The sequence below is a fragment of the Equus asinus genome, chromosome 6, assembly GCF_041296235.1.
Source record: "Equus asinus isolate D_3611 breed Donkey chromosome 6, EquAss-T2T_v2, whole genome shotgun sequence".
Lineage (NCBI taxonomy): Eukaryota > Metazoa > Chordata > Mammalia > Perissodactyla > Equidae > Equus > Equus asinus.
In genome coordinates, this window is record NC_091795.1 from 46,672,501 (window position 1) to 46,698,391 (window position 25,891).

At 43.1% G+C, this 25,891-nt stretch overlaps 1 protein-coding gene and 1 long non-coding RNA gene across 4 annotated transcripts in view; one reads left to right on the plus strand and one right to left on the minus strand.

Moving 5' to 3' along the window:
- The window catches only part of MEIS1 (Meis homeobox 1), a 131,707-nt gene extending 106,121 nt beyond the window's left edge, over positions 1-25,586 (minus strand). The window contains exons 1-6 of one of the 2 annotated variants that reach the window (XM_014836767.3): positions 24,766-25,586; positions 22,695-22,921; positions 20,720-20,861; positions 20,132-20,182; positions 19,292-19,342; positions 17,731-17,877 (exon numbers count right to left, since the gene is read on the minus strand). In XM_014836767.3, coding sequence (XP_014692253.1) covers positions 17,731-17,877; positions 19,292-19,342; positions 20,132-20,182; positions 20,720-20,861; positions 22,695-22,921; positions 24,766-24,777 — 630 coding nt within the window. In that variant the 5' untranslated portion in view covers positions 24,778-25,586. The remainder of the gene's footprint in view (positions 1-17,730; positions 17,878-19,291; positions 19,343-20,131; positions 20,183-20,719; positions 20,862-22,694; positions 22,922-24,765) is intronic. The other variant, XM_014836768.3, reaches the window with a different exon arrangement.
- LOC123286629 (uncharacterized) lies at positions 19,877-22,861 on the plus strand. 2 transcript variants are annotated; one of them, XR_006529269.2, is made up of 3 exons: positions 19,877-20,082; positions 20,489-20,587; positions 22,724-22,861. It is a non-coding gene; the product is annotated as an uncharacterized lncRNA (long non-coding RNA). The 2 variants fall into 2 exon arrangements; XR_011503971.1 differs by having other exon boundaries at positions 19,948-20,082; positions 20,342-20,587.
- Positions 25,587-25,891: the final 305 nt, after the last annotated feature.

Below are 25,891 nucleotides of genomic sequence, written 5' to 3' on the forward strand. Positions count from 1 at the left end.
ACCACTGCTCTAGGAGACGTTCAAGGGCTAGATGGAAATACCAGGGCTGGAGAGACCTTAAACATCATGGAGTCTACACTGTAACTCAACACTGAGAGCCAATGGGCCTCCAAATATTATTTCAATTGTCATAAATAGAAGTGGCCAGCCAGAGGCTTTGCTCCATCAGGAAGTTCTTGGTCAATATATAAATATATCATATAATATACAAGCCAATTTAATTTCCCTTCAATTTCCACTTATGTTTTGTCTCGTTCTGGGGCCCCCAAAGAACCATTTTAAATGCTTGAAACAAGACTATGATTCTCCCCATGTTTTCACTCTTCAACAGCTTAACACTCCCATTCCTTCTATCTTTTCTCAAGAATGTTTCAAAATAATATTTTTTTTAATGATGATGAGCTCAAATCCTTTGAGTGGCAGTTTTGATTCATAAGGCAATTGTCCCGGTATTTGGCAGTGAAATAGAAGCGATGACTTCCTTGACTACAGGCTCCTCCAGGGCAAGAATGGTATCTGAATCTTCCCTATCTTGTTCTTTCTTGGCTCTGCACAATGTATGGCGCATGCTCAGCACTCAATCAATGCTTAGCGAACTAACCTGAATTGTTCATTAGTTACCATTCCACCAATATTCCAACAGACAAATTGCAATTTCCAAAACTACGCTGCCTCCTGAATACTAAGCTATCTATTGGTAACTTTTTTTCTTTTCTCCTTCATGAATCCTTTTTCCACCTATGCCTTAATTGCGGACATACTTCCAGTCCTCATGTCACTTTCCATGTTTTCCTTAGACAATTCTTTCACTTCCATGATTTGAATTATGACTCACAGGCTATGAAATTTGTGTCTCTGGATCTCTTTTTCAGTCTTCAGACTTGTACGCCCAACTACCTGCTAAACCATCTCCATGCAAAGCTGTCCACCTCACTCAATAAGTCCAAAGCTAAACTCTTCATCTCCTTTGCAAACCTCCTACTCATTCTTCTTTGTTCTTGATCTTAGTACGTATAACCCCACTCATCCATGGTATAAACCTGAGAGCTATCCATGACACCCCCCCTCTTTCTCTCTCTCGCCACCTCCCCATCCAATGAGTCATCAAGTCTTGTTGATTTTTACCCCTAAATAGTTCTCAAATAAATCTCTCATTTTTCATCTTAGTGATGGCTGTTCTTGTGAAGGCCCTCCTAGCTTTAACAAGTTCAAGTCAAATCACTTCCCAGCTTTAAAAGAGTTCAATTCCACTGGAACACAAGTTCCAGAAGGACAGGAACTCATGTCAGTTTTGCGCATCATTGCATCCTACATATCAAGTGCAGTGCCCAACATGTGACTGGAACTCAGAAAATGTTTGTTGAATGAATGACTGGCTCCCTACTGCCTACAAAATACAATCTGGGGACCTGGTATACAAAGCCCTTCATAGTCTACTTCCTGGGGACCATTCCTCTCCTGGTTCCTTGTGCTCCAGCATGTGATTTCTGGCAGATGAGTTCTGCTTATCTCTCCAGGCCCATCTTCATCCTTCCCCTCTGCCTGGAATGCCCTGCTCTGCCCTGCCTGGCCCCAGCCCCTGATTACCTCCCACTTGCTAATTAAGTCACAGATCAGATATCACCTCCCCCAAAATGCCTGCCCTGATACACACAAGTACTTTCCCCAGGATGAGTGAGGCTCTCCTCTCCTGAGCACTTGGAGCAGCCCCTCATGCTTACCTCTATCGTTTCACTCTTATATTGTTTTATGATGACCTGTTGTGTCTGTCTAAAATTCTGCACTCTGAGTGTTCTGAAGTGTTGAACTATATCTTATTCATCCTATATCCTTCATCCCAGGAAAATGTCTGTACGACGTTAGATGCAAATACGTTTCTGAAAGACTAAATAAATACCTTAAGTGATATATAGGGGATCTCGATGTTAAATTGTCACCTGATACTGTGATCTCCTACAGTAAATATCATAAAACATCTAAAAAAGACTTGCACAATTTAAAAACATCTTACACACTTGCATTCATGCAAACACATACCACTACAAAAATGCTCAACTGCAATATAACACAGTCAAAAGAAAGGAAATCTGAAGCGAGGCATATCCCAGTTTGAAATCTGGCTGCACCACTTATATGGTCTTAGACTAGTCTCAACCTCCCTAAGTCTCAATCTCCTAATACATAAATGGGGATTAAAAAAGTACTCTTCTGCAGACATAATATATGTACATCTTCAGGCATGCAGCAAGAACTCAATAAATGGCAGCTATTGTAGTTTTTAATGTAACAACACAAGTTGACCTAGTCAACTCTGAAATATCTACATACAGGTGTATTCAGTTTATAGACCTTCTGGAAATAATGGTTAACCCAAGTTGGCTCCGTGTACAGCGTGGTATGCCTTGGGCTATCTCCCAGCTGGTGTGTGCTCAGGGAATGCAAACTGTTCTTATTTTCACCTTTAAATAATATGATTTTACAGGTGGTTTGCTCCTCCCCACCCCATCAAGTTTAATTTGATACCTAATATTTATAAATCATTTTACAGGGTCCCAGCATTTTGACGGATCTTCCCACACTCGGTCATTCATCACACCAGGATGATGCCAGAATCTTTTTTTTTATTTTCAGACCAAAAATAATGGACTTTTTTGACCTTGAAAATTTCTACTCTACTGGTCCCATTCAAAAAAGTGGAGAAATGAGAGTCTGGTGATCTTGACTCTGAAGAGGTCAGCCAGCAGTTATGTCGAAAATGATAACAGTGTTCAAAATTTGAAGTGAGTCTGCACCTATCAATAGGTGGCTGTGTCTTTGGAAAAGTACAGTTACTTTTTCAAACCACCAGGGTCTCTTTAGTAAATGATCTCTAGTGGCCTGAAAGAGCTGGCCTGTCTCCAAAAGTGAACAATCCAGACCCTCCAGATCCAGGGAGTCACCAGTCCATGTGCGGAAGGCACCAATGTGCATGATGCTCCTGCCACACACACTCACATGGCCATACCTGCGCATGTCCATCCATCCATGCACACACATGTCTGCACTTGTCCATGAAGCACAGCAGATGGGAGCACTGAACGCCACTATCCCACACGGCCAGGGGAGGCACCTCTAATTAGTCTCTCTCCCCTAGACTTTTCATCTCTGTCTACACAGCGTCTCTCAGGATCCTTAAAGGCATATAACCTCATGATTCCTTATACGTCTCTCAACCAATGATGCCATCTGAGGAAAAGGGACCAGAGAGACCCATATACAGAGAGAAGGGGTCCAGGTACTGCTATGAAAAGAGATGCATGTTTACCTGTGTGCACTTGAAGCCTTGAAATAGGAGATCCTGAGATTTCTTAATCTATGAGCGTTTAAAGTCTGATATGCTGAAATTCCTACTTGAAAATCTTGGCGGCCCCCATTCACATCTTCCTGATAACCAAAACGTACCATATAAGCATTCAACTCACTCAACCACCAATGGCACCTGCAATCTGTGGGGTCCCTAGGTAAAGTCTGCTCCTCTCAAACACAGTCCCTTGAGGCTGCATCTACCCAAATCCAAGTTCAGGTAATTCAGAAAAAAATGTAAAATTCTTCATACGGATTTCAAAGAAATCCCTAGAAATCATTAAGCAAAATTCATTTAACCATGGGAAGTTTGGCCGGTACGCCTTGTTTTAACACAGCAAAACTGCCTTCTTACCTTTTAAGCTTTTAGATGTTTTGAAATACTAGAGGCTCACAGATTAATACTTCAGTGTGCACACATGCTGTGGATTCAGGGGCCACACTAAAATGGACCGGAGATGATCTGGAGGTGAAATGTTTTCTAAGTCCACACTCCGTTCTGCTGAAACCAGATAAAGTGCAGAGAGGCGAGCGTTGTGCTGGGCAAAGACTGGCGGGGCCTGAGGCGTCCCTGGTGGTGGCCTCCGCGTGCCTTCCACAGGGAGGCCAACTTTTGAAAGCTTATCTTCCTCGCACACTTCTTCCAACTTTCTCCATCAACTCTGCTCCTTTTGCTCATTTCCTTCCCTGTCCTTGCCTCAAGACCCTTGCCTTTGCCGAGCCTGGAGGTCTGCCAGGGTCCTTGTGGAGCCCCTTTTTAATGCTACGATAAAATGTGCTTATTACCCCACTTAATAGAGGCCTGACGGGTAATTTTGGTGACTCAGGGTGGATGGTAAATTAGTGGTGAGACAATGGAAATCCAGCATCCTTTCTCAGAATCTGCGGCTCTAACCAAGACACCATACTTCCTCTTCTCACAGTCTCAGCCCTGCCATATTTGCCACTGTGGACTTTTAATCTAGAAATGCATCTCAATGATGATCTAATTAGCCCTTAGTTAGGGAGCTCACTACATTGGCGCCGGCCAGTATCTTTACAAACGACCTAAGTGCACCTCCTTCACCATCAAACAAGGTAGATTTCTAAAACCTTAAGAACTTAGCAACTCTGATGTATTACTTTAAAATATATATATATATATATATATATATATATATATATATGCCTGTATGATAGCAGTGGTGGTTAGTTTGTGGAGGCAGAGACAGCGTCTGTTAAATTGAGTCCTGTATTTCCCAGTTCTCACGTACCACAAATAAAACCTACAAAAATGATAATTTTTCAAACATTGAATCCTCTATCTCTGTGTAATGAGGCATGTAGAGAGGAGGAGAAGAATTTTTGTGCTTTTTTGCCTTTGGTGAAAAATTCTCCAAGGAATAATTTCATCTTTAAATGAAAAGTTTCATATCAGGTGATTGTATGAGCTCCAGGAATCACTGAAGCCTGGGGTTCAGACACAGGGAGACGGACAAGCGCACACTCATGCAGACGCAGCAACATACACCCCTCATGTGCCTGAGGAATAAGGCAAAAGAATGTGGAAAAAACTAATGTTACTGTTTTTAATTACATTGTAATGAAATTTAAAGCAACTTGGCAGCAGATACATTTTTAAAATCTACTAGCCCTTGAATATTTTGCCTACTTGCCTGCAAACGTCCATGCCTAGCTCCCCACCCAGTACTGGAGGGCTGGCTGCGGGGGCAGGTGGTGAGGGCAGTGACTTAGGAAGCTCAGGCCCAGGACTATGGGTCACTTTCCCACTGCTCCTTAAAATCCTACTTCCCAACAGCCTGATATCTTTTGGGTCTCAACTCTGATGCTCTCAGGTCATTACCAAACTGCATAGTTGAATTAATTCATCCACGAAATTAAAATGAATTGACATTGCTCAGGGAAAATGTCTACAGACATAGAACACTACCCAAAACATTCCAAAAGCTTTCCTCATGAAACCCACACAGCACAGATGTATTTTGCCCAAATTTTCTACCTTGAGAATCAATGTCAACACCACCCCATGGTGACCCCTCTGTGATCTCAGAAGATAATATGGATTCTACATGGGGTATGTACATTCAGACAATTACAAGGAAAAAGAATAATTACAACCCAAAGGAAATGGCTACCAAGAAGTGACAACCAGTTTTACCAAAATCTCAAAACCAGAAAGTAGATGAGTAATTTAGAAATTGTTCAAGTGCACTGAATGTTCAAATTCTACTAAATAGTTTGTTGCGGAGAACAATCTCATGAATTGAAGTGAAGATAAAGCCTCATTACACTAGGAATCTTAGAAAAAGTACTTATTTATGTTTTAATAACCTTTTCTTTTCCTATGTCATTGTACTATGGCTGGCATGCCATTAATAAAAATTAACTCCTATATGAAATGATTTTAATGATTCTATATACTTCGACTCCTGAAATCACACCTGTGAACTATAATTCAGAGCTAAATGTTTAAATAAAAGAAAAACTCTAATCCAACTGGCATCACTATATTTCCAAATATTTGTATTTAAATACTTCAAACCATACTCTGCATTTATCTGCTGAGAGCTTTCTGCTGGACTTTAGATTATTTTCTATCATTTCTATTTAGGAGTGGCAGAGGAAGCTATAAATTATATGCCAGTATACCTGGTATTAAAAAATCCCTTTTGTAAGAGTGCTTGCTTTAATGTTTTATTTTACATTTGTAACTCAGTATTCAGTGCTCCTCATTCTGCAAACAAATTAAGATAAAATAAACTCAAAAGTGTCTTAAATAAAACAACTTTGAACCACAAATTTTCTAGGCAACCATCCTAGCAAAAAGAACATCCGATAACGCAGAAAACATTGTATCCTGGGTACAAGTAGATACTAAGACCTCGCAAGCAACTGGACCTTCGCCAGGAAGAATTTGCCCTCAGAAACGGGGAAAAAAGTACTTAGCACGAGGTCTGTCATAAGCATTATTTGAAGTTGAACCTGAGAGGCAACCTGCAGTGACTCACTGGGCTATCTCAGCAGCACGTCTGAGTGCCCAGCCCGTTTCACACGAGGATGGAGTCAGAATGACAGTGACCCCTCCCAGCAAGGATTAAATTGATATTTTTCTTAAACACTATGATTATAAATTAATCTATAAAATAATACACCATTAACATCTGCCCAATTTTCCCTCCTCAAATCAAATTCATATTGTTGAAGGTTGGGCAGATTCCAAGTAAGGAGATAAAATACTATTTCATATACTGTTGATTTGGGGTTTACTATTTTAAATGCTTTACAGGCATTCTTATTGAGTTCCTACAGTAACTCCCTAAAGCGGGGTCTTCGTCCTCCTGTTACGGATGACACACTGAGGCTCACGCAACTAAACGACTTATCCTGCACAGCGGAGCCTAGATTAAAATACAAGCACTCTAACTCAAGACTGTATCTAGCTCACTGAGACACTGTCAACCTGAAAGGTTGTGTACCTAAAAGTTACACTCACACACTTAATTGCTCTTTCTCAAGTGTTTCTGAAATTTTTGCTTTTCTACTTCTAAACTTCCAATCAGAAAATCCACAATTTTGATGTGAAAAGGAAAAACACTTCCGTCAAGATGTAGCGTTATTTTATTCTACTTCCTTGTATCATTATACTTTGGATAAAAGAATCATGGAAATTTACCTTTACTACCAATTTCCACTAACAATTAGCTGTAGGGTATTTTCTAATTTCCCTGTGGGGTTTTCTTTCTTTTTTTCTTTCTTTGGTGAGGAAGATTGTCCCTGAGCTAACATCTATGCCAATCTTCCTCTATTTTGTATGTGGAATGCCACCACAGCATGGCTTGATGAACACTGTGTAGGTCCCTGCCTGGGAACTGAACTTGTGAGCCCTGGTCCCAGAGGTGGAGCACCTGAACTTACCCACTGTGCCATGGGGTCAGTCCCCTCTGGTTTTTTTTAGAAACACTTCCAGTTTTTTATATTTTCAAATTTTATTTTCTAAGTATTAGTCATTCTTCAATGATTTTTGAATCTTTATGCTCTCTCATGATGTTAAATTTGGAGGTAGGGAGAAAATGATTCCCTCCCTTCATTATTTATCTTGGGTGAAATCATCAGAGAGGACTTTCTCAAAGCATCTTAAAATTTAATTTGTGTTTCCGGATCTTAGAATGGCCAAGTTCCCTGTATTTCAAGGCACTTAACTGAGAGATCAACCAAAGAAACTGTGAATTCCAGAAGCAGGAGGCTGGGTTGTACCGTTGGTGCACTTTTTAAGGAATGCCAGTTAATCAGAATGCCACTCTTCAGTCATACCCAAGGCTATTATTCTGGAGGCTATTCATACTATTTTAACAGTTATTGAGTATTTGGAGTATTAGAAGTATACTACAAGTGAAGAAAAGCCCCATAATTGATTTGTTAATGCTTTATTCTCCTCTTTTTCTATTGGCATGTTCTTTACATGCCCTCAATAAATATTAACACTCAAACAACTCACTGTTAGGGTGGCAAGCAAACCTTTAGAATGTTGAAACAGTAGAGGGAAGAACAATGCACCTAATTGAAATGGCAGGGTAATTTGGAAAATAAAATTGAGTTGCTGCAAATTCCAAATTCCAGAATAAAAATGTTTATACTCACTCAAATGCAGACTGTTACTGGCTTTGAATAATTATTAGAATAAAAAATACTTGAACACTAACAATACACTTGAGATGCACAGAACAACACAGTCTACATGTCTCTATTATTCCGTGCAAAGAAGTCCAGTCTGGTATTTTTCTTGGTGATGTTATTATTGAGCATGGCTTATAAAATCCCAAAAGAGGGTGAAACAATAGCCCAAGCCACCAAATGCACAGCCAGTGTCAAACATTTCATGGACATCATTCTTCAGAAAATTTTAACACATTAGGGACAGAGAAGCATGTGGAAAGAAAGGAAGGGGTTAAATGATTCTGCTACTCAAAATCCTTTTTTTCCCCTCAAACATATTAATTTACCCCCAAGATCGATTCAAAATGTAAAATTCCTGAATCTCTTTGGCAGAAGCTAGAGCCAAGAAAATTACGGCAATTAAATGAAAATGCAAAATGCATTTGCATCTGGAATTATGAAATATAAACACGTCATGGCTCTATAAGAGATAATATTTATCTGTACTCCGAGGGTAATCCTTATTATCTACTTAGGCCTATGCCACTTTTGGCAGAGATGCCACCGTCTCTTGCAAAGATAAATTCCATATGCTCTGTAGAGTTATAGCATATTTCCCATAAATAATGGATACAATAGACTGTAAATAAATAATACATTTATCTGAACTGTTCAAGAGTGAAGGGCAGGGTGGCTACTCATGAGCCTGAGTCTCTTATGAATGAACAATTTCATGTAAAGTAATGTTCAATGGTGAGTTATTACACAGTTCTTACACTAAAATATTCTGAAGTGAGGGTTTTCAAACAACTCCAGATCTGGTGGGAACTTTCAAATAAATGTTTCAACTAAACCCAAAATGCCCAATTTAATTTTACTGCTAAAGTTTCTATTCTGAGAGCAGCATCACAGCTTAGAGCATCTTACCTATTTGCTGCGATTTTTAATTCTTTCTCTACACTGCTGGTTTTTATGATTGATGAAATAACTAGATTTAAAATGCCATATATGTGTTTTTGTCCCATAAACAAACAATTTATGTGTTATGGGACAAAAACACATAGGACATGGGTTTATTTTTTCTTCTGTGTGAATAACTTTAACATTGCAGTAAATAGAAAGAAAGACTACGTTAAAAAACCAAAAATCCCTAAGGAGCCCTGCAGGACTAGTTAGTTTGCTAAGACTTTGCACTGTAAACATTGTTAGTCCCCACTCCCATGACTCCCTTCTGAAGTCCTACAGATACACAAACTACTTCCATTTCTTGTAAATAGTGTAAGGACGCCTTTAGAATCTCAGACATTGCACACCATTTAGTTGGAAATTAAGTTTTCAAATCGCTAAGGAATAGTCTCTGAATAACAGAAAACACTAGAGGTCACAGTTAATTATAGCTTGTCTATCAAATTAAGTTAATGTTCGAGAACACATCCAAATAGTTATAGAGACATTAAGGGGAGTTTTATTGTCAAAGAAATTCTTATTCATTCAGCTTCTAATATTTTTAACAGAAGAGAGAGAAGCCTTTTACAAGTTGAGATGGAATAAGACAACTCTGGGTTTCCATCAAATTTGCTCCCTTCATTGTCCTTTTGACGACTACGTCGATTTCATTATAAAACTTCATTTTCCAGAGTTTCATAATAGTCATAAACACACTTCACTTTAAAGAGTTTCTGTGGGACATAATGTGAATGCAAATGCAGAATAAAATGCAAATCATGGAGGTCTGGGACCAAATATGGACTATCAGTTAAAAATACAGTCACTGAAAACAAACATTTCAGCCTTAAGAGGAAGAGCACAAAGGGGCTGATAGGAATCTTTATATCGAGTTACAGAGCCCTGGGGAAAGCAGACAAGAATAACAGTGTTCAGGTTTTCACCTAATTGTAAAGCCCAGGTTGGGAATATTTGATGACTTCGGTCTCTCTTCATTCCTGTTCTAAAGTGAGTAACATTTTTCATCTTCTCAGGAAAATAAACTCATGTGTGAGTAATAATCCACAAGGTACCCAAATAGGGAAATGAGACTACGAGACCTAGCCAACTAGCTCAAGTTCAAATCTCAGACACTGGAGGCTTACCAAACAGTAGAAAAGAAGTGATCGGAAAAAGAGCTACAGTTCTGCCTTGCTAAATAATAACCAACAACCCAGATATTTACAATTAATGAACAATAAACATGCTAACATGTTGTGTTGTAAAGTGTAAAGAAAAATCTACAGAAATGGGAATTTATCAGCAACAACAATTAATCCCAAGTTAGCATATGTCGTCAGGGAATAATTCTAATATCACTCAAAATGTTAATTGTTTTCTTACTGCTATCTTCTCAATGAGTCAAAATAATGTACGTTTGAAGACTTTGTATTGTGTCAAAATGAGAAAAAACTAGCAAGACCATAAAATGTCGCTTAAACCTGTTAAACTCATAAAAAGTTGCGGTGATTTTTAATGTATTACTTAGTAAACTTATTAATAGTAACAAGATTTCCTTCCTGTAGAAAGATATGATTTCATTTAAGTTTTTTAAAGACCCATAACACCTCACACTCAAGGTTATTTACCTCATAATTATAAACCCTACTAATTGTAAATGGAGTCATGAAAAGTATCAAGGGAAGAATCAATTATAGAAATAAATTTTTGAGGATAATAAATAATGTAAAATTTATTTTCACAACTTATTTATCTTCCATTAGATTACGCCATTTACAGTGGCGTATATGTCATGGAAAAGCCACACCATGGTGTTGTATATCTTAAAGAGAGTTAATGACTTAGTTCTGGCTACTTAACTGTACATACTCATGATACCAATAAACAACAGGTGTATAATTCAATAAATGTAGAAATAAGCTTTTGTCACAAGAGAATAAAGTCTTCATAGGATGTTTTAGTCAATTTCAAGAATTCTGAACCAAGAAGTCCAGAAACATAAAATAATTTCAAAAGATTTGCACTCTTGTATTTTCCTTTACCAACAACAAATATCCTGGATTAAGAAATGCTGTTTGGAAGAAGAGTGTTCAGAGAGAGTCTAGTAAAGTGTTGCCAATTGCTTTAATTCTGCACACATGAATGCATTAAATTGATTGAAATTGGATTCTAGTGACAAACATTTAAATGAATATATTCTCGCTTATTTCACATGGTATCCTTCACACCATTTATTAAAATATCAAATTTATAAGTGTGGGAAACCTAGCAACTGCCCAATCTAGGTATACTTCCTAGAAAGCCTGTTTAAGACACCAAAAAGCTTTCCTAAATTCCCATAATCCTGAAATCATGGCATGTTAAATTAAGGATACAGTGAGGATGTCCTTTTATCTTTTACAATACATACACATAGTCCTCTGCTTGAATTTTTCAAAGCTGATTTTATACATGCAAAGTTTATTCATGAATATTAGGGATAGTAAAATATCCAAACTTTTACTGGATCCCAAAAGTCAAATTTTGGAATTATTATTAAAAGTCATATTTGGAGACTGTATTTTATGTTTTAGACACTAACTTTTTAAACAGGTATTATATCCTGATGTTTCCTGCTGAGTAAGAACACCAAGCCTGACATGATTTACAGCAGTGTTGTTTTACTTGAGATTTTGAAAACCTTTAAGACGAACGTTTGCACAACTGTCAGATACACTGTGTCACATGTATTCTATTTTTATTTCTTTATTTGTAAAAGAATACTTTCCCATAGTTTTGATGTAATTTTTAAATATTAAGTTAATTTTTTGCACCCAGGAGAAATGGTGAAAATTTTTGTTTGAATTCTAACATAAACTCAAGTACTACTTTACTACAAATATGACATATCGTAATCCTAAAAAGGCCATGTAAAATGCTATAGTTGCAAACATTTAAGACTGTGTAACAAGAATGACTGAGAATGGTATCAGTTTACTATCCTTCAACTATTTCCCTGACAGTGGAGTCAAATAATCTTGAATTATAGACCTTCTTACAGGAAGTCTTATTTCGTGTTCATTTTTTGATCATTTCCCTGCTAGTCACTATAGGAATTTGGCTGTGTGCCGACTTTCCTTTAAAAGTTTCTGTATACATACTTGGGTTGTGTTTGATGATTAAATGACCATTTATTAAAACTTTAGCATTTCACATTTGTTTGACATATTTACATTTCATAAGAAAATATTGTTATTTCAATGGAAAACATAACATTACCAATATGAAAATACTTCATTTAAATTCATGTTGACAGTATTTTTATTTATGACAAGTATCTTAATATAACTAGTTCTGCATTCTTCACAGTTTCTCAACCCCACCTGCGAGGGAAGGTAGGCTAGTTTTCTAACAGTAGGCCCCACAGTAACACTTTAGCCTATCTGCTTGGCCTTCATAAACCTAAGTTTTTACTATGAGACCACAAATAGTCTTTGTTTTTAAGGATATGGAGCTTTACTGCATAATTTTCCTTCCGACACCCCACAACAGCTGTGTTTTAAATCTTTTGGACTATGACAAACATTTTAACATTTAAACATACGCGAGTTTGAAAACATAATGATTTAAAATTTGTTTATTTTCAAAGTTGGGCAATTATAGCATGATATTCCAGTTACTTTTTTGAAAGCAGGGCCCATATTTTAATCCTTTTCTTCTCCCTCCTCTTTCTCTTCCTCCTCTCCGATTTAAGCTTCTCTATGTTTCCTAATAAAAGTCTCTAAGTTAGGACTGATAGCAATAGTGCCCACAACCACTCTATATATTTCCAAATCATGAGCAATGGAGTCATTCTCGTGGGAGAGGGATTGCTATTTGAGTGACCTATTGCCACAGAGCTAGTTAAATCACTGAACAATAGTTACTGTTATGGGGCTTTACTTTGTACAAAGTAGCATTAGTATCATTGCTTTCCATTAACCATGGAACTTGCATTGGGGACTTCCAGTGAGAGAGGAAGAGAGAGAGGGAGAGAGAGGAGGGAACTAGGAAAAGGGAATAAGCTTTGTAGTATTAGCATTTAGACTTTGAGATATTTAACAGCGTAACTGATCTCAATTTATCTGCACATACTCTGTACTTTTTTTTTTTCAAAAATGTTTTTATGTGCCCCTGTTAAGAATCAATACATCCTACTCTGAAATTCACACGTAAAAACATACTAAAAGCCAATCGGAAAGTAACAATTATAAAACACCTGGTCAACCACCAACTTTGAATTCAAAAGATACTAAGCAAAAAGAGCCTAGAACGAACATCCCAATTAGCAAATGTAGCACAAGCAGTCAACACCTTATTATTCAATCATTAAAGAGAATCTTGCCATAATTTCCCTTTGACATATTTCAAAAAAGGATTTAAGAGTGCACCACATGACCCATAACAACAATCAAAAGTAAAGTTAGATGATTCTAGGACCCCACCACTTGCAAGCCTGTGGACTGAGAGGTTCTGGGATTAAGGCATTGGGTGGGACCCTTTGAAGTATTTATAATTTAAATAAGATGTATCCATGTGTAAGCATTTAGAAACAAACTACATGACAAAAGGATCACTTTTTGTTGTCTCCCACTGTTTGTGTCCAGTTTTCTTACTGGATGAAAATAAATTGCATGCCTATTATTAGTAAATATCCGATGGCCTCATCTAGTTTTTCTAAAGCAGAGGATCCAATTTTTCAAGGACGTTAGGGTGTTTCTTCCCCTCCCATCCCCATTCCTTACCATAACACCTTCCCCCAAGAGAAAGCTGAAATCTTCCCTGGATACATCCCCATCCCACTTTGCAGGGAGGGAGCGTTTTCAGTCAAGTCCAAGTTCAGTTTTAAGAATTTTAACTCAAGCTGTGCCTTGGAAACAACATTCCGGACTTTAAAAATAAAACAATCGCCACCAGGGTTCTCTGGCCCACTTGGGAACCCAAGCACACTGGCCTAGGGCTGCCCCGATCCCCGTGGCCCCAAGGCCTGGTGCTTTCCAGTGCGGACCTCACAGCCCCGGCGGACGTCTCCCCTCCCCCGGGAGCTCACCAGCACTTGGCATTTAACCTGCCTGGCGAGCGTGGCTTTCTGGTTCCATCTCTTCGAGCCACATTACTTCTCCCCAGATGTCAGAGACAAATCTGGATTAACATGCAACAGGGCGCCCTGTGCAGCCTCCCAGGCCTTGCCCAGGAGCTGTTAAATGTAGATTCAGACGAGGACCCCCCGGAGAGCTGCTGTTGAATAAAAATTGTAATCCAAGGGGACCATTTTTTTGCCTTGCGCTGCTTGTGAGAGAACGCGGGCTGGGGCCTGAGCGCAGGCCCTGCTAGTTCCCGCTCACTAGGAGCAGGCTTGGCCACCCCCGGGGGGCGGCCTTAGGGACCCGGAGACTCCTGGCTACTCTCTCCACTCGGTCTCGACCCGTTCTTGGAGTGGAAAATGCTTAGATTTCAGGAGTGGCGAGCAACAGACTGCCCTGGGAAGGAAGGCTTCATCCGACGGCTGCTTCCTGGAGAGTGGCCTAAAGTCTAGGGTCTGGGCGGCCAGGCTCTTCTCCGCCTAAACCCTCCTGGCGCCCCCAATTCGACCCTAGGCCCCGGCAAACACGCGCCCCGCCTCCCCTCGGACCCGCGACCTTCCCCATTGCCAACCAGGCTCAACCCCTGCCTCGACGTCTGGCTCGCAGGTCGCGGCCCGGCCCCCGTCCAAGCCGTGGCCAGGAAGCCCCCGGGGCCTCTCGCCGCCCCCAGTCCGGGGCGTCGGGAGCGTCGGTGCGGGACCCGGAGCGCGACGGTCAGGAGAGGGCGCCCGGGAGGCCTGAGCCCGCAGGAGGTGGGTCTCGGGCCTGGGACCTCGCGGCCTGGGAATGGGGGGAGGACTTGATGGGGGAGAATAGGATCACGGCTTCTTTTGGGGTCTTAATCTGATAAAAACAAAACAAACAACAACAACAAAAAACCCCAAACCAACGACACTACAAGGCCAAGTGGATTTCCGCCGACTTAGCCCTCCGGGAAACCGGCTGGTATCAAAGTCGTCGATCCCAGGTCCCTGCGCGGCTGGCAGCGTTCGCGCTCTCCGAGGAAAAAAAAAAGTAAAATAAAATACGCCGTGCCGCCAGCAGGCCCTAGAGACAGAGGGGTTAATGAGCTAACGAGGCCCAGCACTCGCACCACACCTGAAGCATCCAGTCTCGTAGCGCACCCTGGGCCCGGGCTCAAACTGGCTGGGCTGCATTCGCAGACAGGTGACGAGGCCGTCCCTTCTGGGCCTGGCTCCCAGGGCGCCGCACTAGGGATCCAGCGTCCCCGGGGACGGGCGAGCAGGCTCCAGCTTGGAGACCTGGCGCCCACGGGGTAGTCGTGGTGCCTTGTCCCTAGCTCCCCACCTCCCTGGACAGGGGACTCCACTCCGCGTCTGAGGCAGAGTCCCGCGTGCGCCCTGCGCTCCCCGCTCCAAAGGGAGCCCGGGCACACTCGCTCCTGGCTCCCGGGAAGCGGACAATTAGAACACACTTGGGTTCGCTGCCCTTGGACCAACTGAGACCTGGGGGAGCCCGAGGGGTAGAGCGACCGCGCCCACGCGCATAGGCCGACTGCACCACGAGCTCAGCCAAAGCTGCGAAGCCCACTGGTAAACGGCGGGGGCGGGATGCGCGCTTCTCTTTTTATAGGTGAGGGAGGAGAATAAAATGCGAGTTTTCACCCAATACAATTGCCTACCGATCTGCATATCTCAAATTAAGGTAATTGGGTAACAGAAGTTCACCGAAGGGGTAGGGGGGAACTCGATGTTTTATCAATTTTGTATCCCCCTCCCAAAGACCCCATAACTTTGGTCCTTTATCTTTGACTTTAATAAAATAATGATTCGTTGAGAAAAGGGGGTATAAATCTTCATTTTGGAGGCAATTAAAGTGTTGATTTCATTCATGCCCCTAAGCGATTCTTGTAATTTGCTCAAATAGCTTTATGTACCCAGCACTCCGGAGCTTTTAGAATCCCATTTTCTAGTTAGGCTTGTTGGATTATAGTTTTTATTCAACAGCAGCTACCCTACCCGAGGGTTCCGCAGAGGAATCTGCATTTAACAGCTCTGGGGCGAGGGCTGGCGGGCTGCGCCGGCAGGAAGGCCGCGGGGCCGGGGCCGGGGCCGGAGCCGCCGGCAGGTTCCCCACCTCGACAGGGCCGCGTCAGGATTGCGCAAGCTGTCTGTTCTGTGCACTCGTCTACACTGCCGAAAGTTTACAACTTGCCAAATAATAGTGAGGACCCGGCGTGTTGGCGCTTTTAAAGCTCAGCTCTGCCTGCCCTCCACTCCTCGTGGGAAAGGAGGAATTTAGCCGCTGTCGCGGGGTTACCCAGAAACATCCAAGCTGGGAATTCATTTTAAGGGGGAGGGGGGTGATGTTGAGAGAGGAAAACTTTAAGATGACACTAAGACCGAGGAGTCCGGCGCTCGGGCAAAGACTCTGGTAAGATAGCCGCTGGCCAACAGTGATCATGGCAGAGCTTCCGAAGGGAAACTTTGCAGACTGGCCGTCCTTTGGCTTAACAAAGGCAGGCTGATCTCTCCCCCAAGACGGGACTCACGTGCCAAGTCAGAAAGAGAAACAACTCTGGGCCTTCACTTACACATGGAGACGCGGAGGAGGCCCCCAACCTGATCTCTCGACGCGTTGCAACAATTCGCAACCGAGAGCTATCCTGAACCCTGTTTTATCTCACCCACTCCTCACGTTTTCACTTTCATTGCATTTTTGCAACTCCTTTGGACCAGTCCAGAGACACAGCGACAGGAGAGAAAGAGAGAGAGAGAGAGAGACTGGGAGCAAACAGCGGTGTTGGGGTGAGAGAGGGAGAGAAATCCCCCCAGCAACTCCAAATAAAAGTCGTCCCCACTTAGCAACGCAGCGGAAGAAGGGCCTGGAGGGAGGACGCGAGAGGAGGGGGCGAAGGCAGCAGAGGCCGGCAGCGGAGAGCGAAGGCGGCGCGAGGTCCCCCACCCGCCAAACCGAGGGAGTCGCCTGGGTGCTGGTGACGCTGACGCTTCCGAAAGCTGCCAACCCAAAGGGCCCAGAGCACGTACCAGCTGGAGGATGAGTGGAAAGGAGGAGGAGAAACGTCCATATTTATCTGTTTTTATAACCTCGGCCTGGTCTTATTTTTTCTATTAAGTACAATAAAATGGGCGAGCTTGCAGGAGCGCTGCACAAAGCAATGTTCAGTGAGGTCTAGAAGCGTTCGGCCGAGGAAAACTGACAAGACAGGCTAATGAACCGTATAGACAGGGAGAAAATAGCCAGCATTTGCTAGATTTCAAACCCTCGCTGTCTCTCTTAGACCACCTATCTTGGGTTTATTCCTAATAAAATAAGAAATAAGCAGACCCTACACTTTTCTTTTCTTCCAGAGAGAAGGGGAAAAAAATACTCCAGAACAAAGCCCTGCAATCAGAGGCGGTCACTGGCAGTTAACACTCCCATTATTATAGAGGGTAAATAAAATAAAGACAAAAATTAAAAGCGACAAGAAACAGGTCAAGTTTGCAGGCAAAGCTTTTACAAGCTCATCTCTCCAGGTCGAATCCCAGAGCCAGCCTTAATGAAGCAATAATAGCCACATTATTCAAAAATTTTCATTTCGATGGAAATGTATCTAAAAGGGACTTAATCATATGCAAATAATAAAAGGAGGTGGTAGTGACCCAGCAAGCAATATGCATACAGATTTTTTTTCCCAGGGATGTTGAAATTGAAAAGCGCATACCTGGTCAGTTAGATTTGCTGATCTTGTTATATCTTCACTGTCTGATTTTGATCCTCCTTCTCTATCGTCTATCACCAAATCGATAGGCATTTTCCCTTTCAAACAGCTAATATACCGGTGGCAGAAATTGTCACATAATTCGTGTACCTACATTATGACAGAAATAAAAAAATGGAAATATAATCAGGAGTGCATAAATGGTATTGACAAGTGCAACCCACCCCCCTTGTGACACCCAAACTTCCAAATAGGGGAAACACAGGGCAATTGTCCTCCAGAGACCCCCAGACGCATCCAGAATTAGGAATAACTTTCTTTTCTTGCAAAATAGAGATATCCCAGAAAATTGACAGTGACAAGATGATTCACAAGCTACAACATATTCGACACCCGTGTTAAATTCATCTGCTCCCGGGGCTGTGGCCATTAGAGAGGTGACCTGCGTGGGTGACATTTAAGGTAAACTATTTAATTTCACCCAGTTACTTTATCATAAGTCCTTTTCCAATGTGTCTAAGGAAAAAACTGTATATATGTGTGTGTGTGTGTTTGTGTGTGTATACACATACGTATATCTCCAAAGGAGCAGCATTCTGCAGGCATAGGATATGTGCCTGACAAAACATGTTTCTACAACATTTGTAATTAGATATTCTATCCATAGGAAGCATATTTTAGGATACTTCCTTTAAAAATTAGAAGGCAATCAAATTGCCAATACTTACGATATGAAAAAACCAAGTCACAAAAATGTATCAAATTGATTTTGTTTTTAAAAAAGGAATAAGAACTCATCAAGCTATTTTGGTGTAAGTGGAGAGGTCTCTTACAGGCCTCAGGCATCACTGACATGCACAAATTCACAAGAAACCCCAGTGTGCTTGCAATTTAATGTTAGTTTGAATTACAATGCATTAAGTTTTTATTGCTGAGATTTATAGAATAGCTAGCAAAATCATGTTATCCCACACTCTTTCTTGAGTGTGAAGGTGGGGTGTGTGCAGGATCCGCAGATTCAAGAAATTGACACAACTATCAACTCTGCTTTGTCTCTGCAAAACGTTTAATGTGCTTCCTCCCAACCTCCTCCAGACTCCTCCTCCTCTCCCTCCGCCTCTCCTCTGTGTCTGACCTGCCGCTGCTCTCAGACTGTCTTCCAGAAAGTCACCAAAACTAAACAAAACTCCCCCCTACCCCCAGAGGTAGCAAAGAAGAGGAAGAGAAGAGACCACAAAGGCAACCGTGATGCAAACTCACAACACATTCTAACCATCAAGGGTGATTCAGGGAATTGCAACTATTTATACAAAGCCAGCAAGGTGTTAAGAATGAATACAAGGCTAGGGCGTTTGTGATTCCAGTTTTAGCGGCTGAAATTGTAATTAAACTGCAAAGAGAAATGGACTCTAAGATTGGCCTTGACACTAATTACCAGAAAGAAAGACATTTATGCAAATATCTCAGAAGTTTGAACTTCAGTCATTCTGAACCCTCGCCCCCCCCCACCCCATGTGTTTGGGGGTGAGGAGGAAGCAAAAGGAAAAGAGGCTAGAGAAATTACCTTCTCTAATTCCAACAGATGAAACCTTAATACTTGTATGGCTTGAATCATCTGCAAAGATACAAAAAGAATGAGCACCCCATTCCTAGTTTGCAGAAAATTGGCTGTCACAGCTCTAGCATCTCCAGCCCACCTCTTCCCCCCAGTAAATAGAGTTATTTTGATTTATGGCAATAACACTAAAACTTAATAGCAACAACTGGGTACCATCTAGAGGTTTATATTTCTTAAGGAGAAAAAAATAGCTAAAACAACAACAAAGCAGATAAGTGGGGATCATAAACACTCTCCTTCCCCATGGCTCTCCCCTTTCTGAGCCCCACAGGCCCCACCCCACCCCCAAAGGGCCACATCCCTGGACTAGATGTTTCCTTGGAAGGAGTGCATGGAAAATACTCCAAATAGTCCCCAAACTGTGGCTTTGCACACTGCAAACTTTCTGCTGCCTTCGGCACACCTTTCAGACGAACTGGTTGTTTGGGGCCTCTTGCCCGGTCGCTGCCCTGGTGACGCGACTTTGAGGGCTGGGAAGTCCGCAAAGTTTAAGCACACACGCTGACAGGCCGGGAGATAAATCCCCGCGCTGATTAGAGCTGCGCTGCCCGGCTGTCATAAAAAACAAAAGCTCGCGTTTCCCCGCGCCAGCCCGCCCGGCCCCTCTCGAGATGAATTTATTTCCCCGGGATCTTGTCCCGGACCACTTGTCCGTGGACGGAAACATTTGCAGCCGACTTGCAGCTATGGGAGGACCCGTCTAGAAATCTCAGGGCTCTCAAAGCAAAGCTGGGGAGGTTTGTGGGGAGGGGAGATGAGGGAGGGGAGTAAGGGGTCCGCTCTTACCAAGTTATCCAGTTCTGGATTAGAAGAAAATAGAGGTTTTTCTGCGCGAATCTAAATACAAGTGAGAAGGAGAAGGGAGAGGGAGGGGGGGAAAAAGAAAGAAAAATTTGAAACCTGGTCGCCTTCCTAGTTTCTTGCCTCATTACACTGTCGGGGGGCAGGATGTAACCTCCGGGAGGGACTCGGTGACACCGAGTTCGTCCCGCGCAGAAACACTTCAATCTGAATCAGATAAGCCGAAAACAAGCCCAGAGCTCAGGGTGACATCTACCAGCAGCTACGCTTCTAGAGGACGCTGCCCAGCTCTCCAAGTCCAAGGCAGCTACCGCGCGTGGTGTTTGTGATTTTATTCTATAGAGAGAGCTTTCCGCGTGATGTTCTGGAGCGTGAGTTGGGAAGAACATGACCGATCTTAAGTCGTCCGCAAACAGACACTCAGAGGAGGAAAATCTCAGGGTAGGTGTAACAGACATGGCTTAGGGTGGACTATTGCTGGTTGCTTTTGAAAATGTGTTGGGGATGTGTGTGTGTGTGTGGTGGGGGGGTCTTTTTCTTTTCTTTTACTTTTTAAACATTTATTTTGCTGACCTGTTTGGCGAACACAGCTATGTCTTCATTGAATGACTCTGACGAGCAGACGTCCCCGCCCGCCACCCCCGGCTCTCGGGGGGTACAAGTAGCTAATTCACATTTCTCAAAAATCAGTGCTAAGAGAGGGAAGAGGGGGTGTCTGCAAGAAAATACAACAGTCACAAACAACACAATGGTTAGTCCCGAGTCAGTGAAAAAAGGTGCCCAAGAAAAACAGCGGGAGGAGCTCGAGGCAGGGACCCTCTCTCTGATTTTCTCATCTACTTTCTCCCTCCCTCCCCCACCCAGGTGACTGCTCACTTCCCTTTCCTCCTAGGGCCCCCAAGTCGGAGGCCCTAAGCCGTGGACCGTATCTGAGAATCGGTTCAGCATATCTGGCCGGAGAAATTGGTAACATTTGCTAAGAAGAAAACCCAAGCGGTTCCAGCAGCCATTTTGAATTAAGTTTCCCACCCCGACAAGCCCTCGTCCCTCTGCTGCACATCCAGGACCTGGTGGAGGAGAAAGGCGCTGGGCGCAGGGGCTGGGAAAGCCCGTTCAAGTGGGTTCCTCCAGGCAGCCTCGCCGAGCCCAAGGCTCAGGGGATCTCGGTGGCAGGCGCTCAGCTAACTTGGGGAAAGGACCTCTATGGCTGCGGGACGTACTGTCAGGGGGCTGCACCTACCGACCCCGACCCCACGGCCCTCGCAGAGCAGGAAAGCTGGGCCTTGGCTCCCTGCACACTTCCCTTCCTTCGCCGATGCCCCCACCACCTCCAAAAGAAAGTTCCTTCAAATGTTCCTGCGGTAAAGCCTTTCATTTTGTCTCTGTGGAACAGCAAAGCAGCGAATATAGCGAGGGGCCTAGATGTCGCTTATCTCAGCCCATAAAAAAAAAAAAAAAAGCTTCTTCTAATGTCCAAGGAGGTGTCTCAAGTCTTTTATTAGCTCTCATAGCCCAGCTGGGAATTTAACAGTTTGGGGTCCTTTTCAAAGCTTCCCCAAATGTTCTGTCCCGGAGCCTAAACCATTTGCACTTAACGCTGCGGAAAGAACGCCAGGATTTGAACAAGTCCATTGCACAAGGGACCAGAAAATAAAGCAGAAAGGATTTTCAGCCGGGGACGGTCAGTGTCGCGCGATTTTTTTTTTCAAAAGAAGAAATAAATAGAAATAAAAGTTGCTACAAAGTAAAAAGAGGTCCCCAAATTCATCAGCACACAGTAGGCACAAGTAACTTTCCAAGGCTTTTACGAGTCCAGGGTCTAATCGAAAGGCTGGCGGGAACACGGTGTAAACCGCAGCCAGAAAAGAGCACGGGCCCGAGAGTACCCGGCATCTACTTCTGTCTAAATCCTGCAAGTTTCGCCTTTGAACACAAGTACTAAAACGGCTAGAAGTTTCTTAATGCCTGTAACAATTCAGAGCGAGCCCCTCTCCTTGACTACAGTGGCCAAACTCTCTAAATGCAAAGCATGTTCCCCCTTGCCTGACCTGCAACTGTCCTCCTCGATTTTATTGTGCGGTGGCAGAGCCAGCATACGGTTGCTGAGTAAACTTAGCAAGTCAGAACAATCAGTGGCTTAAAAGATTTTCCCTTAAACTAAAAGTTTCGTTCCAACACAAAGGCTCCTGCTTTTAGAAACCCTCAACGCTCTCCCAGCGAAGCTGAGCAAGCGAGGACACCAACCCGCTGAGCTATCGTGCTGGGGTCTGAGAGGGGACGAGGGACCTTTGGCAACTTCCATACCGCGACCCCTTCGCGGGCACAGCTACGGCGGAGCAGGGCGCTGGACGGCCGCCGAGCGTGTGTGGAGATGGGGAGCGGCCGGGAGGGCAGGCCGCCTCCCCAAATTCTCCATTCAATGCGAATGAAAAGTCACCCAATAACGCACCTCCAACCCAAAGAGCTCTGGCTTTCCTCTAACAAGGGCAAAGGGAAATAGAGGAAGCATCGCAGTTCAATTACTTAACCTGCTGCCCGTTGTACCTACCCATAAATGGCATCTTTATCTCTCTTTAGAGCGTCATTGACGGAGGAACCCATGCTGGGGGCCATGGCGTTGGTGTGAGCTGTGTGCGGGTACTGATGCGAATGCAGAGGAGGCCCGTGGTTCAGGTGGTGGACCGGCTGCATGGACCTGGCCGCATGCGGGTCCCCATACATCGTGGAAGGGATGCCTACTCCATCCATGCCCCCGTAATGGGGTAGATCGTCGTACTGCATGACAAACAGGAGAGAAACAAGGTTTAGAAGGCCGGGCGGGCAAATGGGAGAGCGGCAGAGCGCGGAGCTTATATAATATCAGTCCAGCCGGATCCTTCGACCCGGAATTCGGTGGCCTTGCATCTCTAAAGTTAAGATTTCTTATTTCAAAAACAGTTTTTAAAGTAAAATTTCTAGGATTCTCAGTGAGACTCGACTAGGATGAATGGTCTTGCCCTAACTTGCGTTCCTATCAAGTAGTTCAGAAATTGAGCAAGGAAGGAAGGAAGAAAGAAGGAAAGAAAGGGAGGCATTCACTTGCGGAGGGCGGAAGGTAAAACGTGCATGTCTCTAGAGGAGGAAATTCAAAATCACAATAATAAAACGTGCCAGGACAGGGCAGCAAACCCGCCCAGTTTCACAGCCCCTTCCCATCGGGGAGAATTAAAAAAAAATAAGTTACGATGGGAACAGCTACGCCAAGCACGTGAATTCAGACAGGTTCTCATTTTATTTCTCTGCCAGCTGAGGGGTTAGGCAATCCCGCAAGACACTGCATTTCCTTTGCTTTCCAAGACAAACTCTGCTAAATTATACAAAATTAACTGGCCCCCTTCTAAGTGAAACTCAGAGAAGGGTAGGTTTTCTTGTACATTAGACCTGAAATTAGAATTGGGCAATTTTCCCCCAAAGGTAAAGAAAATCTATAGTTGGAGCAGTTATTCCATTTTTTCTACTCTTATGAACTTTCTCCCCAGACTAGAAGTCAATGAGGCAAATGTTACTCATCAGGTTTAAAGCAAATTCAGAAGCAAATGCACATACAACCCACCATCTTCCTCCTCCAGAAAAACTACTTTCAAATTGATTGTCAGTATTTCTGCGTGTGAAATTTAGCCATTTAGATTTTTCTCATTGCTTCATTCCAGGCAAGTTCTTTTCCCAAGTTTTGGAGGCACCCAGAGTGAAATGATTTTCAAAGAAAAGAGGAATTGCCACTTTCATCTCCTTAAAGCCAGAGGTGTGAAAGGAGTTTGGAAGAACGCTGACATTTGCCTGAACCAAAGGAGTAAAAAAAATGTGTCAGCCTAGTAACTTTCTTTTGCAAACAGAGCTTTGAGGGCCAGGACACAAATTATGCAAGGAAGGCTTTTTGTAGACTCCCTTTCTTTTAAGAAACTACCTCAGTTGGGTTGTCATTGTCTCATTTTACTCTCACTACATTTCCATTCAAATAGGAATATTGGGGAAATTAGTATTGCATTTTTAAAGTGGGTAGCTGTGTGCTTAGGATCCAATTAGTGCGGGCTTTTCTAAGAAAAACTTTCAAAGTATTACCTTGCATAAAAATCCATGCACATTAAAATTACTTTTAAAAGATGAATGTTTTCCAACCCCAAAAACCATTGTACTATGACAAAGTTATCTGCTTAAAAAGCCAAATACTTCTAATGATATTAAGGATGAGCATAATCAATAACGTATCAGAAGTTTCTAGTTGCTTATTTTGGTTTAAAAATAGCTTTAAACTTCTGCTCCCTGCAAGCTCCCATTATAGCATTAGGCATCTAGCGTTTTTTGTTTTTGTTTTCTAAGCAGATGATTGCCCGAGCTTGTATTTTTATTTATATAGCTGCTGGTTAGGAATCTATAGAAAACTTGATCACTTGAATTAACAATTACATGTAACATACATAAGTCTACAAATGCATTGAATAAATCCTCTCGCTTTAGGCCACGGCTTTAGGAGCCTCATTCAAAAAGACAGAGAGAAAAAAGGAAACTTTTTAGCAGTGTCTTTCAGTCACGTTTCAATTTAATCTCACATTTGAGTTCCACAATTGTTTTTTAATACGTACCCTTTGCGCCATCAGCCTCCCTGGCTCCCTTCCTACTTCAACTTCTAATATATCCTCTTTAAGGCCAGTGTGAAAAGAAACAAATACGCAAACTCCCCCGGAAAAAAAAAATGTAAAAAGCACGACGAAAAATCCCTTAACGTCTCCAGCAATGTGAGCTACTGGTCCCAGATCTTCGGTCTACGGGACCTGAAGCAAAGCGCCCGAGTCACTGAGCATAAAAGCGCTCCGTTTCCAAGACAGCAGCGGGGGCAAAAAAAGCAGATCTTCTCTCCCCAAAAAATCAGTTTAAAAAAAAAAAAAGAGCGCCCCTCAGACCCAACTACCAAATCTCATGGCTTTCTGCCACTCCGGCTGTCAATCACAGGCGAGGTTGTCAACGTGGTGAATGAATGATCATCCGCTCTGTCTTCTTCTGGTCAGAACACCTCAAATGTTAATATTCAAATGCACAAAGCCTAGCGCTCCCTTCCCTTGAATCAGTCCTAATTCCTAATCAGTTTCTTCTCTTGCTCGCTCTCTCTTTCTCTTTCTCTCTCTCCCTCTTTGCAACTGCTGCACTGGAGGGAGATTAGAGGAGGAGGGTTAAAAAAAATGTCTGTCTGAGTTTGTCTTAAAGGAGCCACGATCGATGCTGCCCGCTTGCAGTCCCCGTGCGTGTGTAAAGTGTGTGTTGCACAGGCGGAGAGGTGGATTCCGACCAGAATGCTAGAACCCGGAAGTAGTGGTGGCCATAACAGGTCGCGTCTTACACAATGCATTGGGCTGCAGCAAGTAGGCTCCTCGGCAGGGGTGGGTGAGCGAAGCGAGCTCTGGCCGCACTGGAGAGGCAGAGAGGCGCTCCATGAAATCGCACGCCCAGGCACAAACACACACACATCCAGGGCACACGCGCACAAATGCGGGCAGCAGCCCCTAACCGCCGGCTTTATTTTCCTTATTCTATTCTCTCCCTCCCCCGCCAGACTCTCTCCCCAAAACCGACTCTCTTGAAATAAATTGGGAATAAACGCGGGGCAGGCAGCAGCGGGAGTTATTTTGCACAGGGCTCCGCGCATAGACTTCACGACTTTCCTCGAGATTATTGGGGTCTGCCAGTATTTTTCGGGGCGGCGGGGGGTAATGC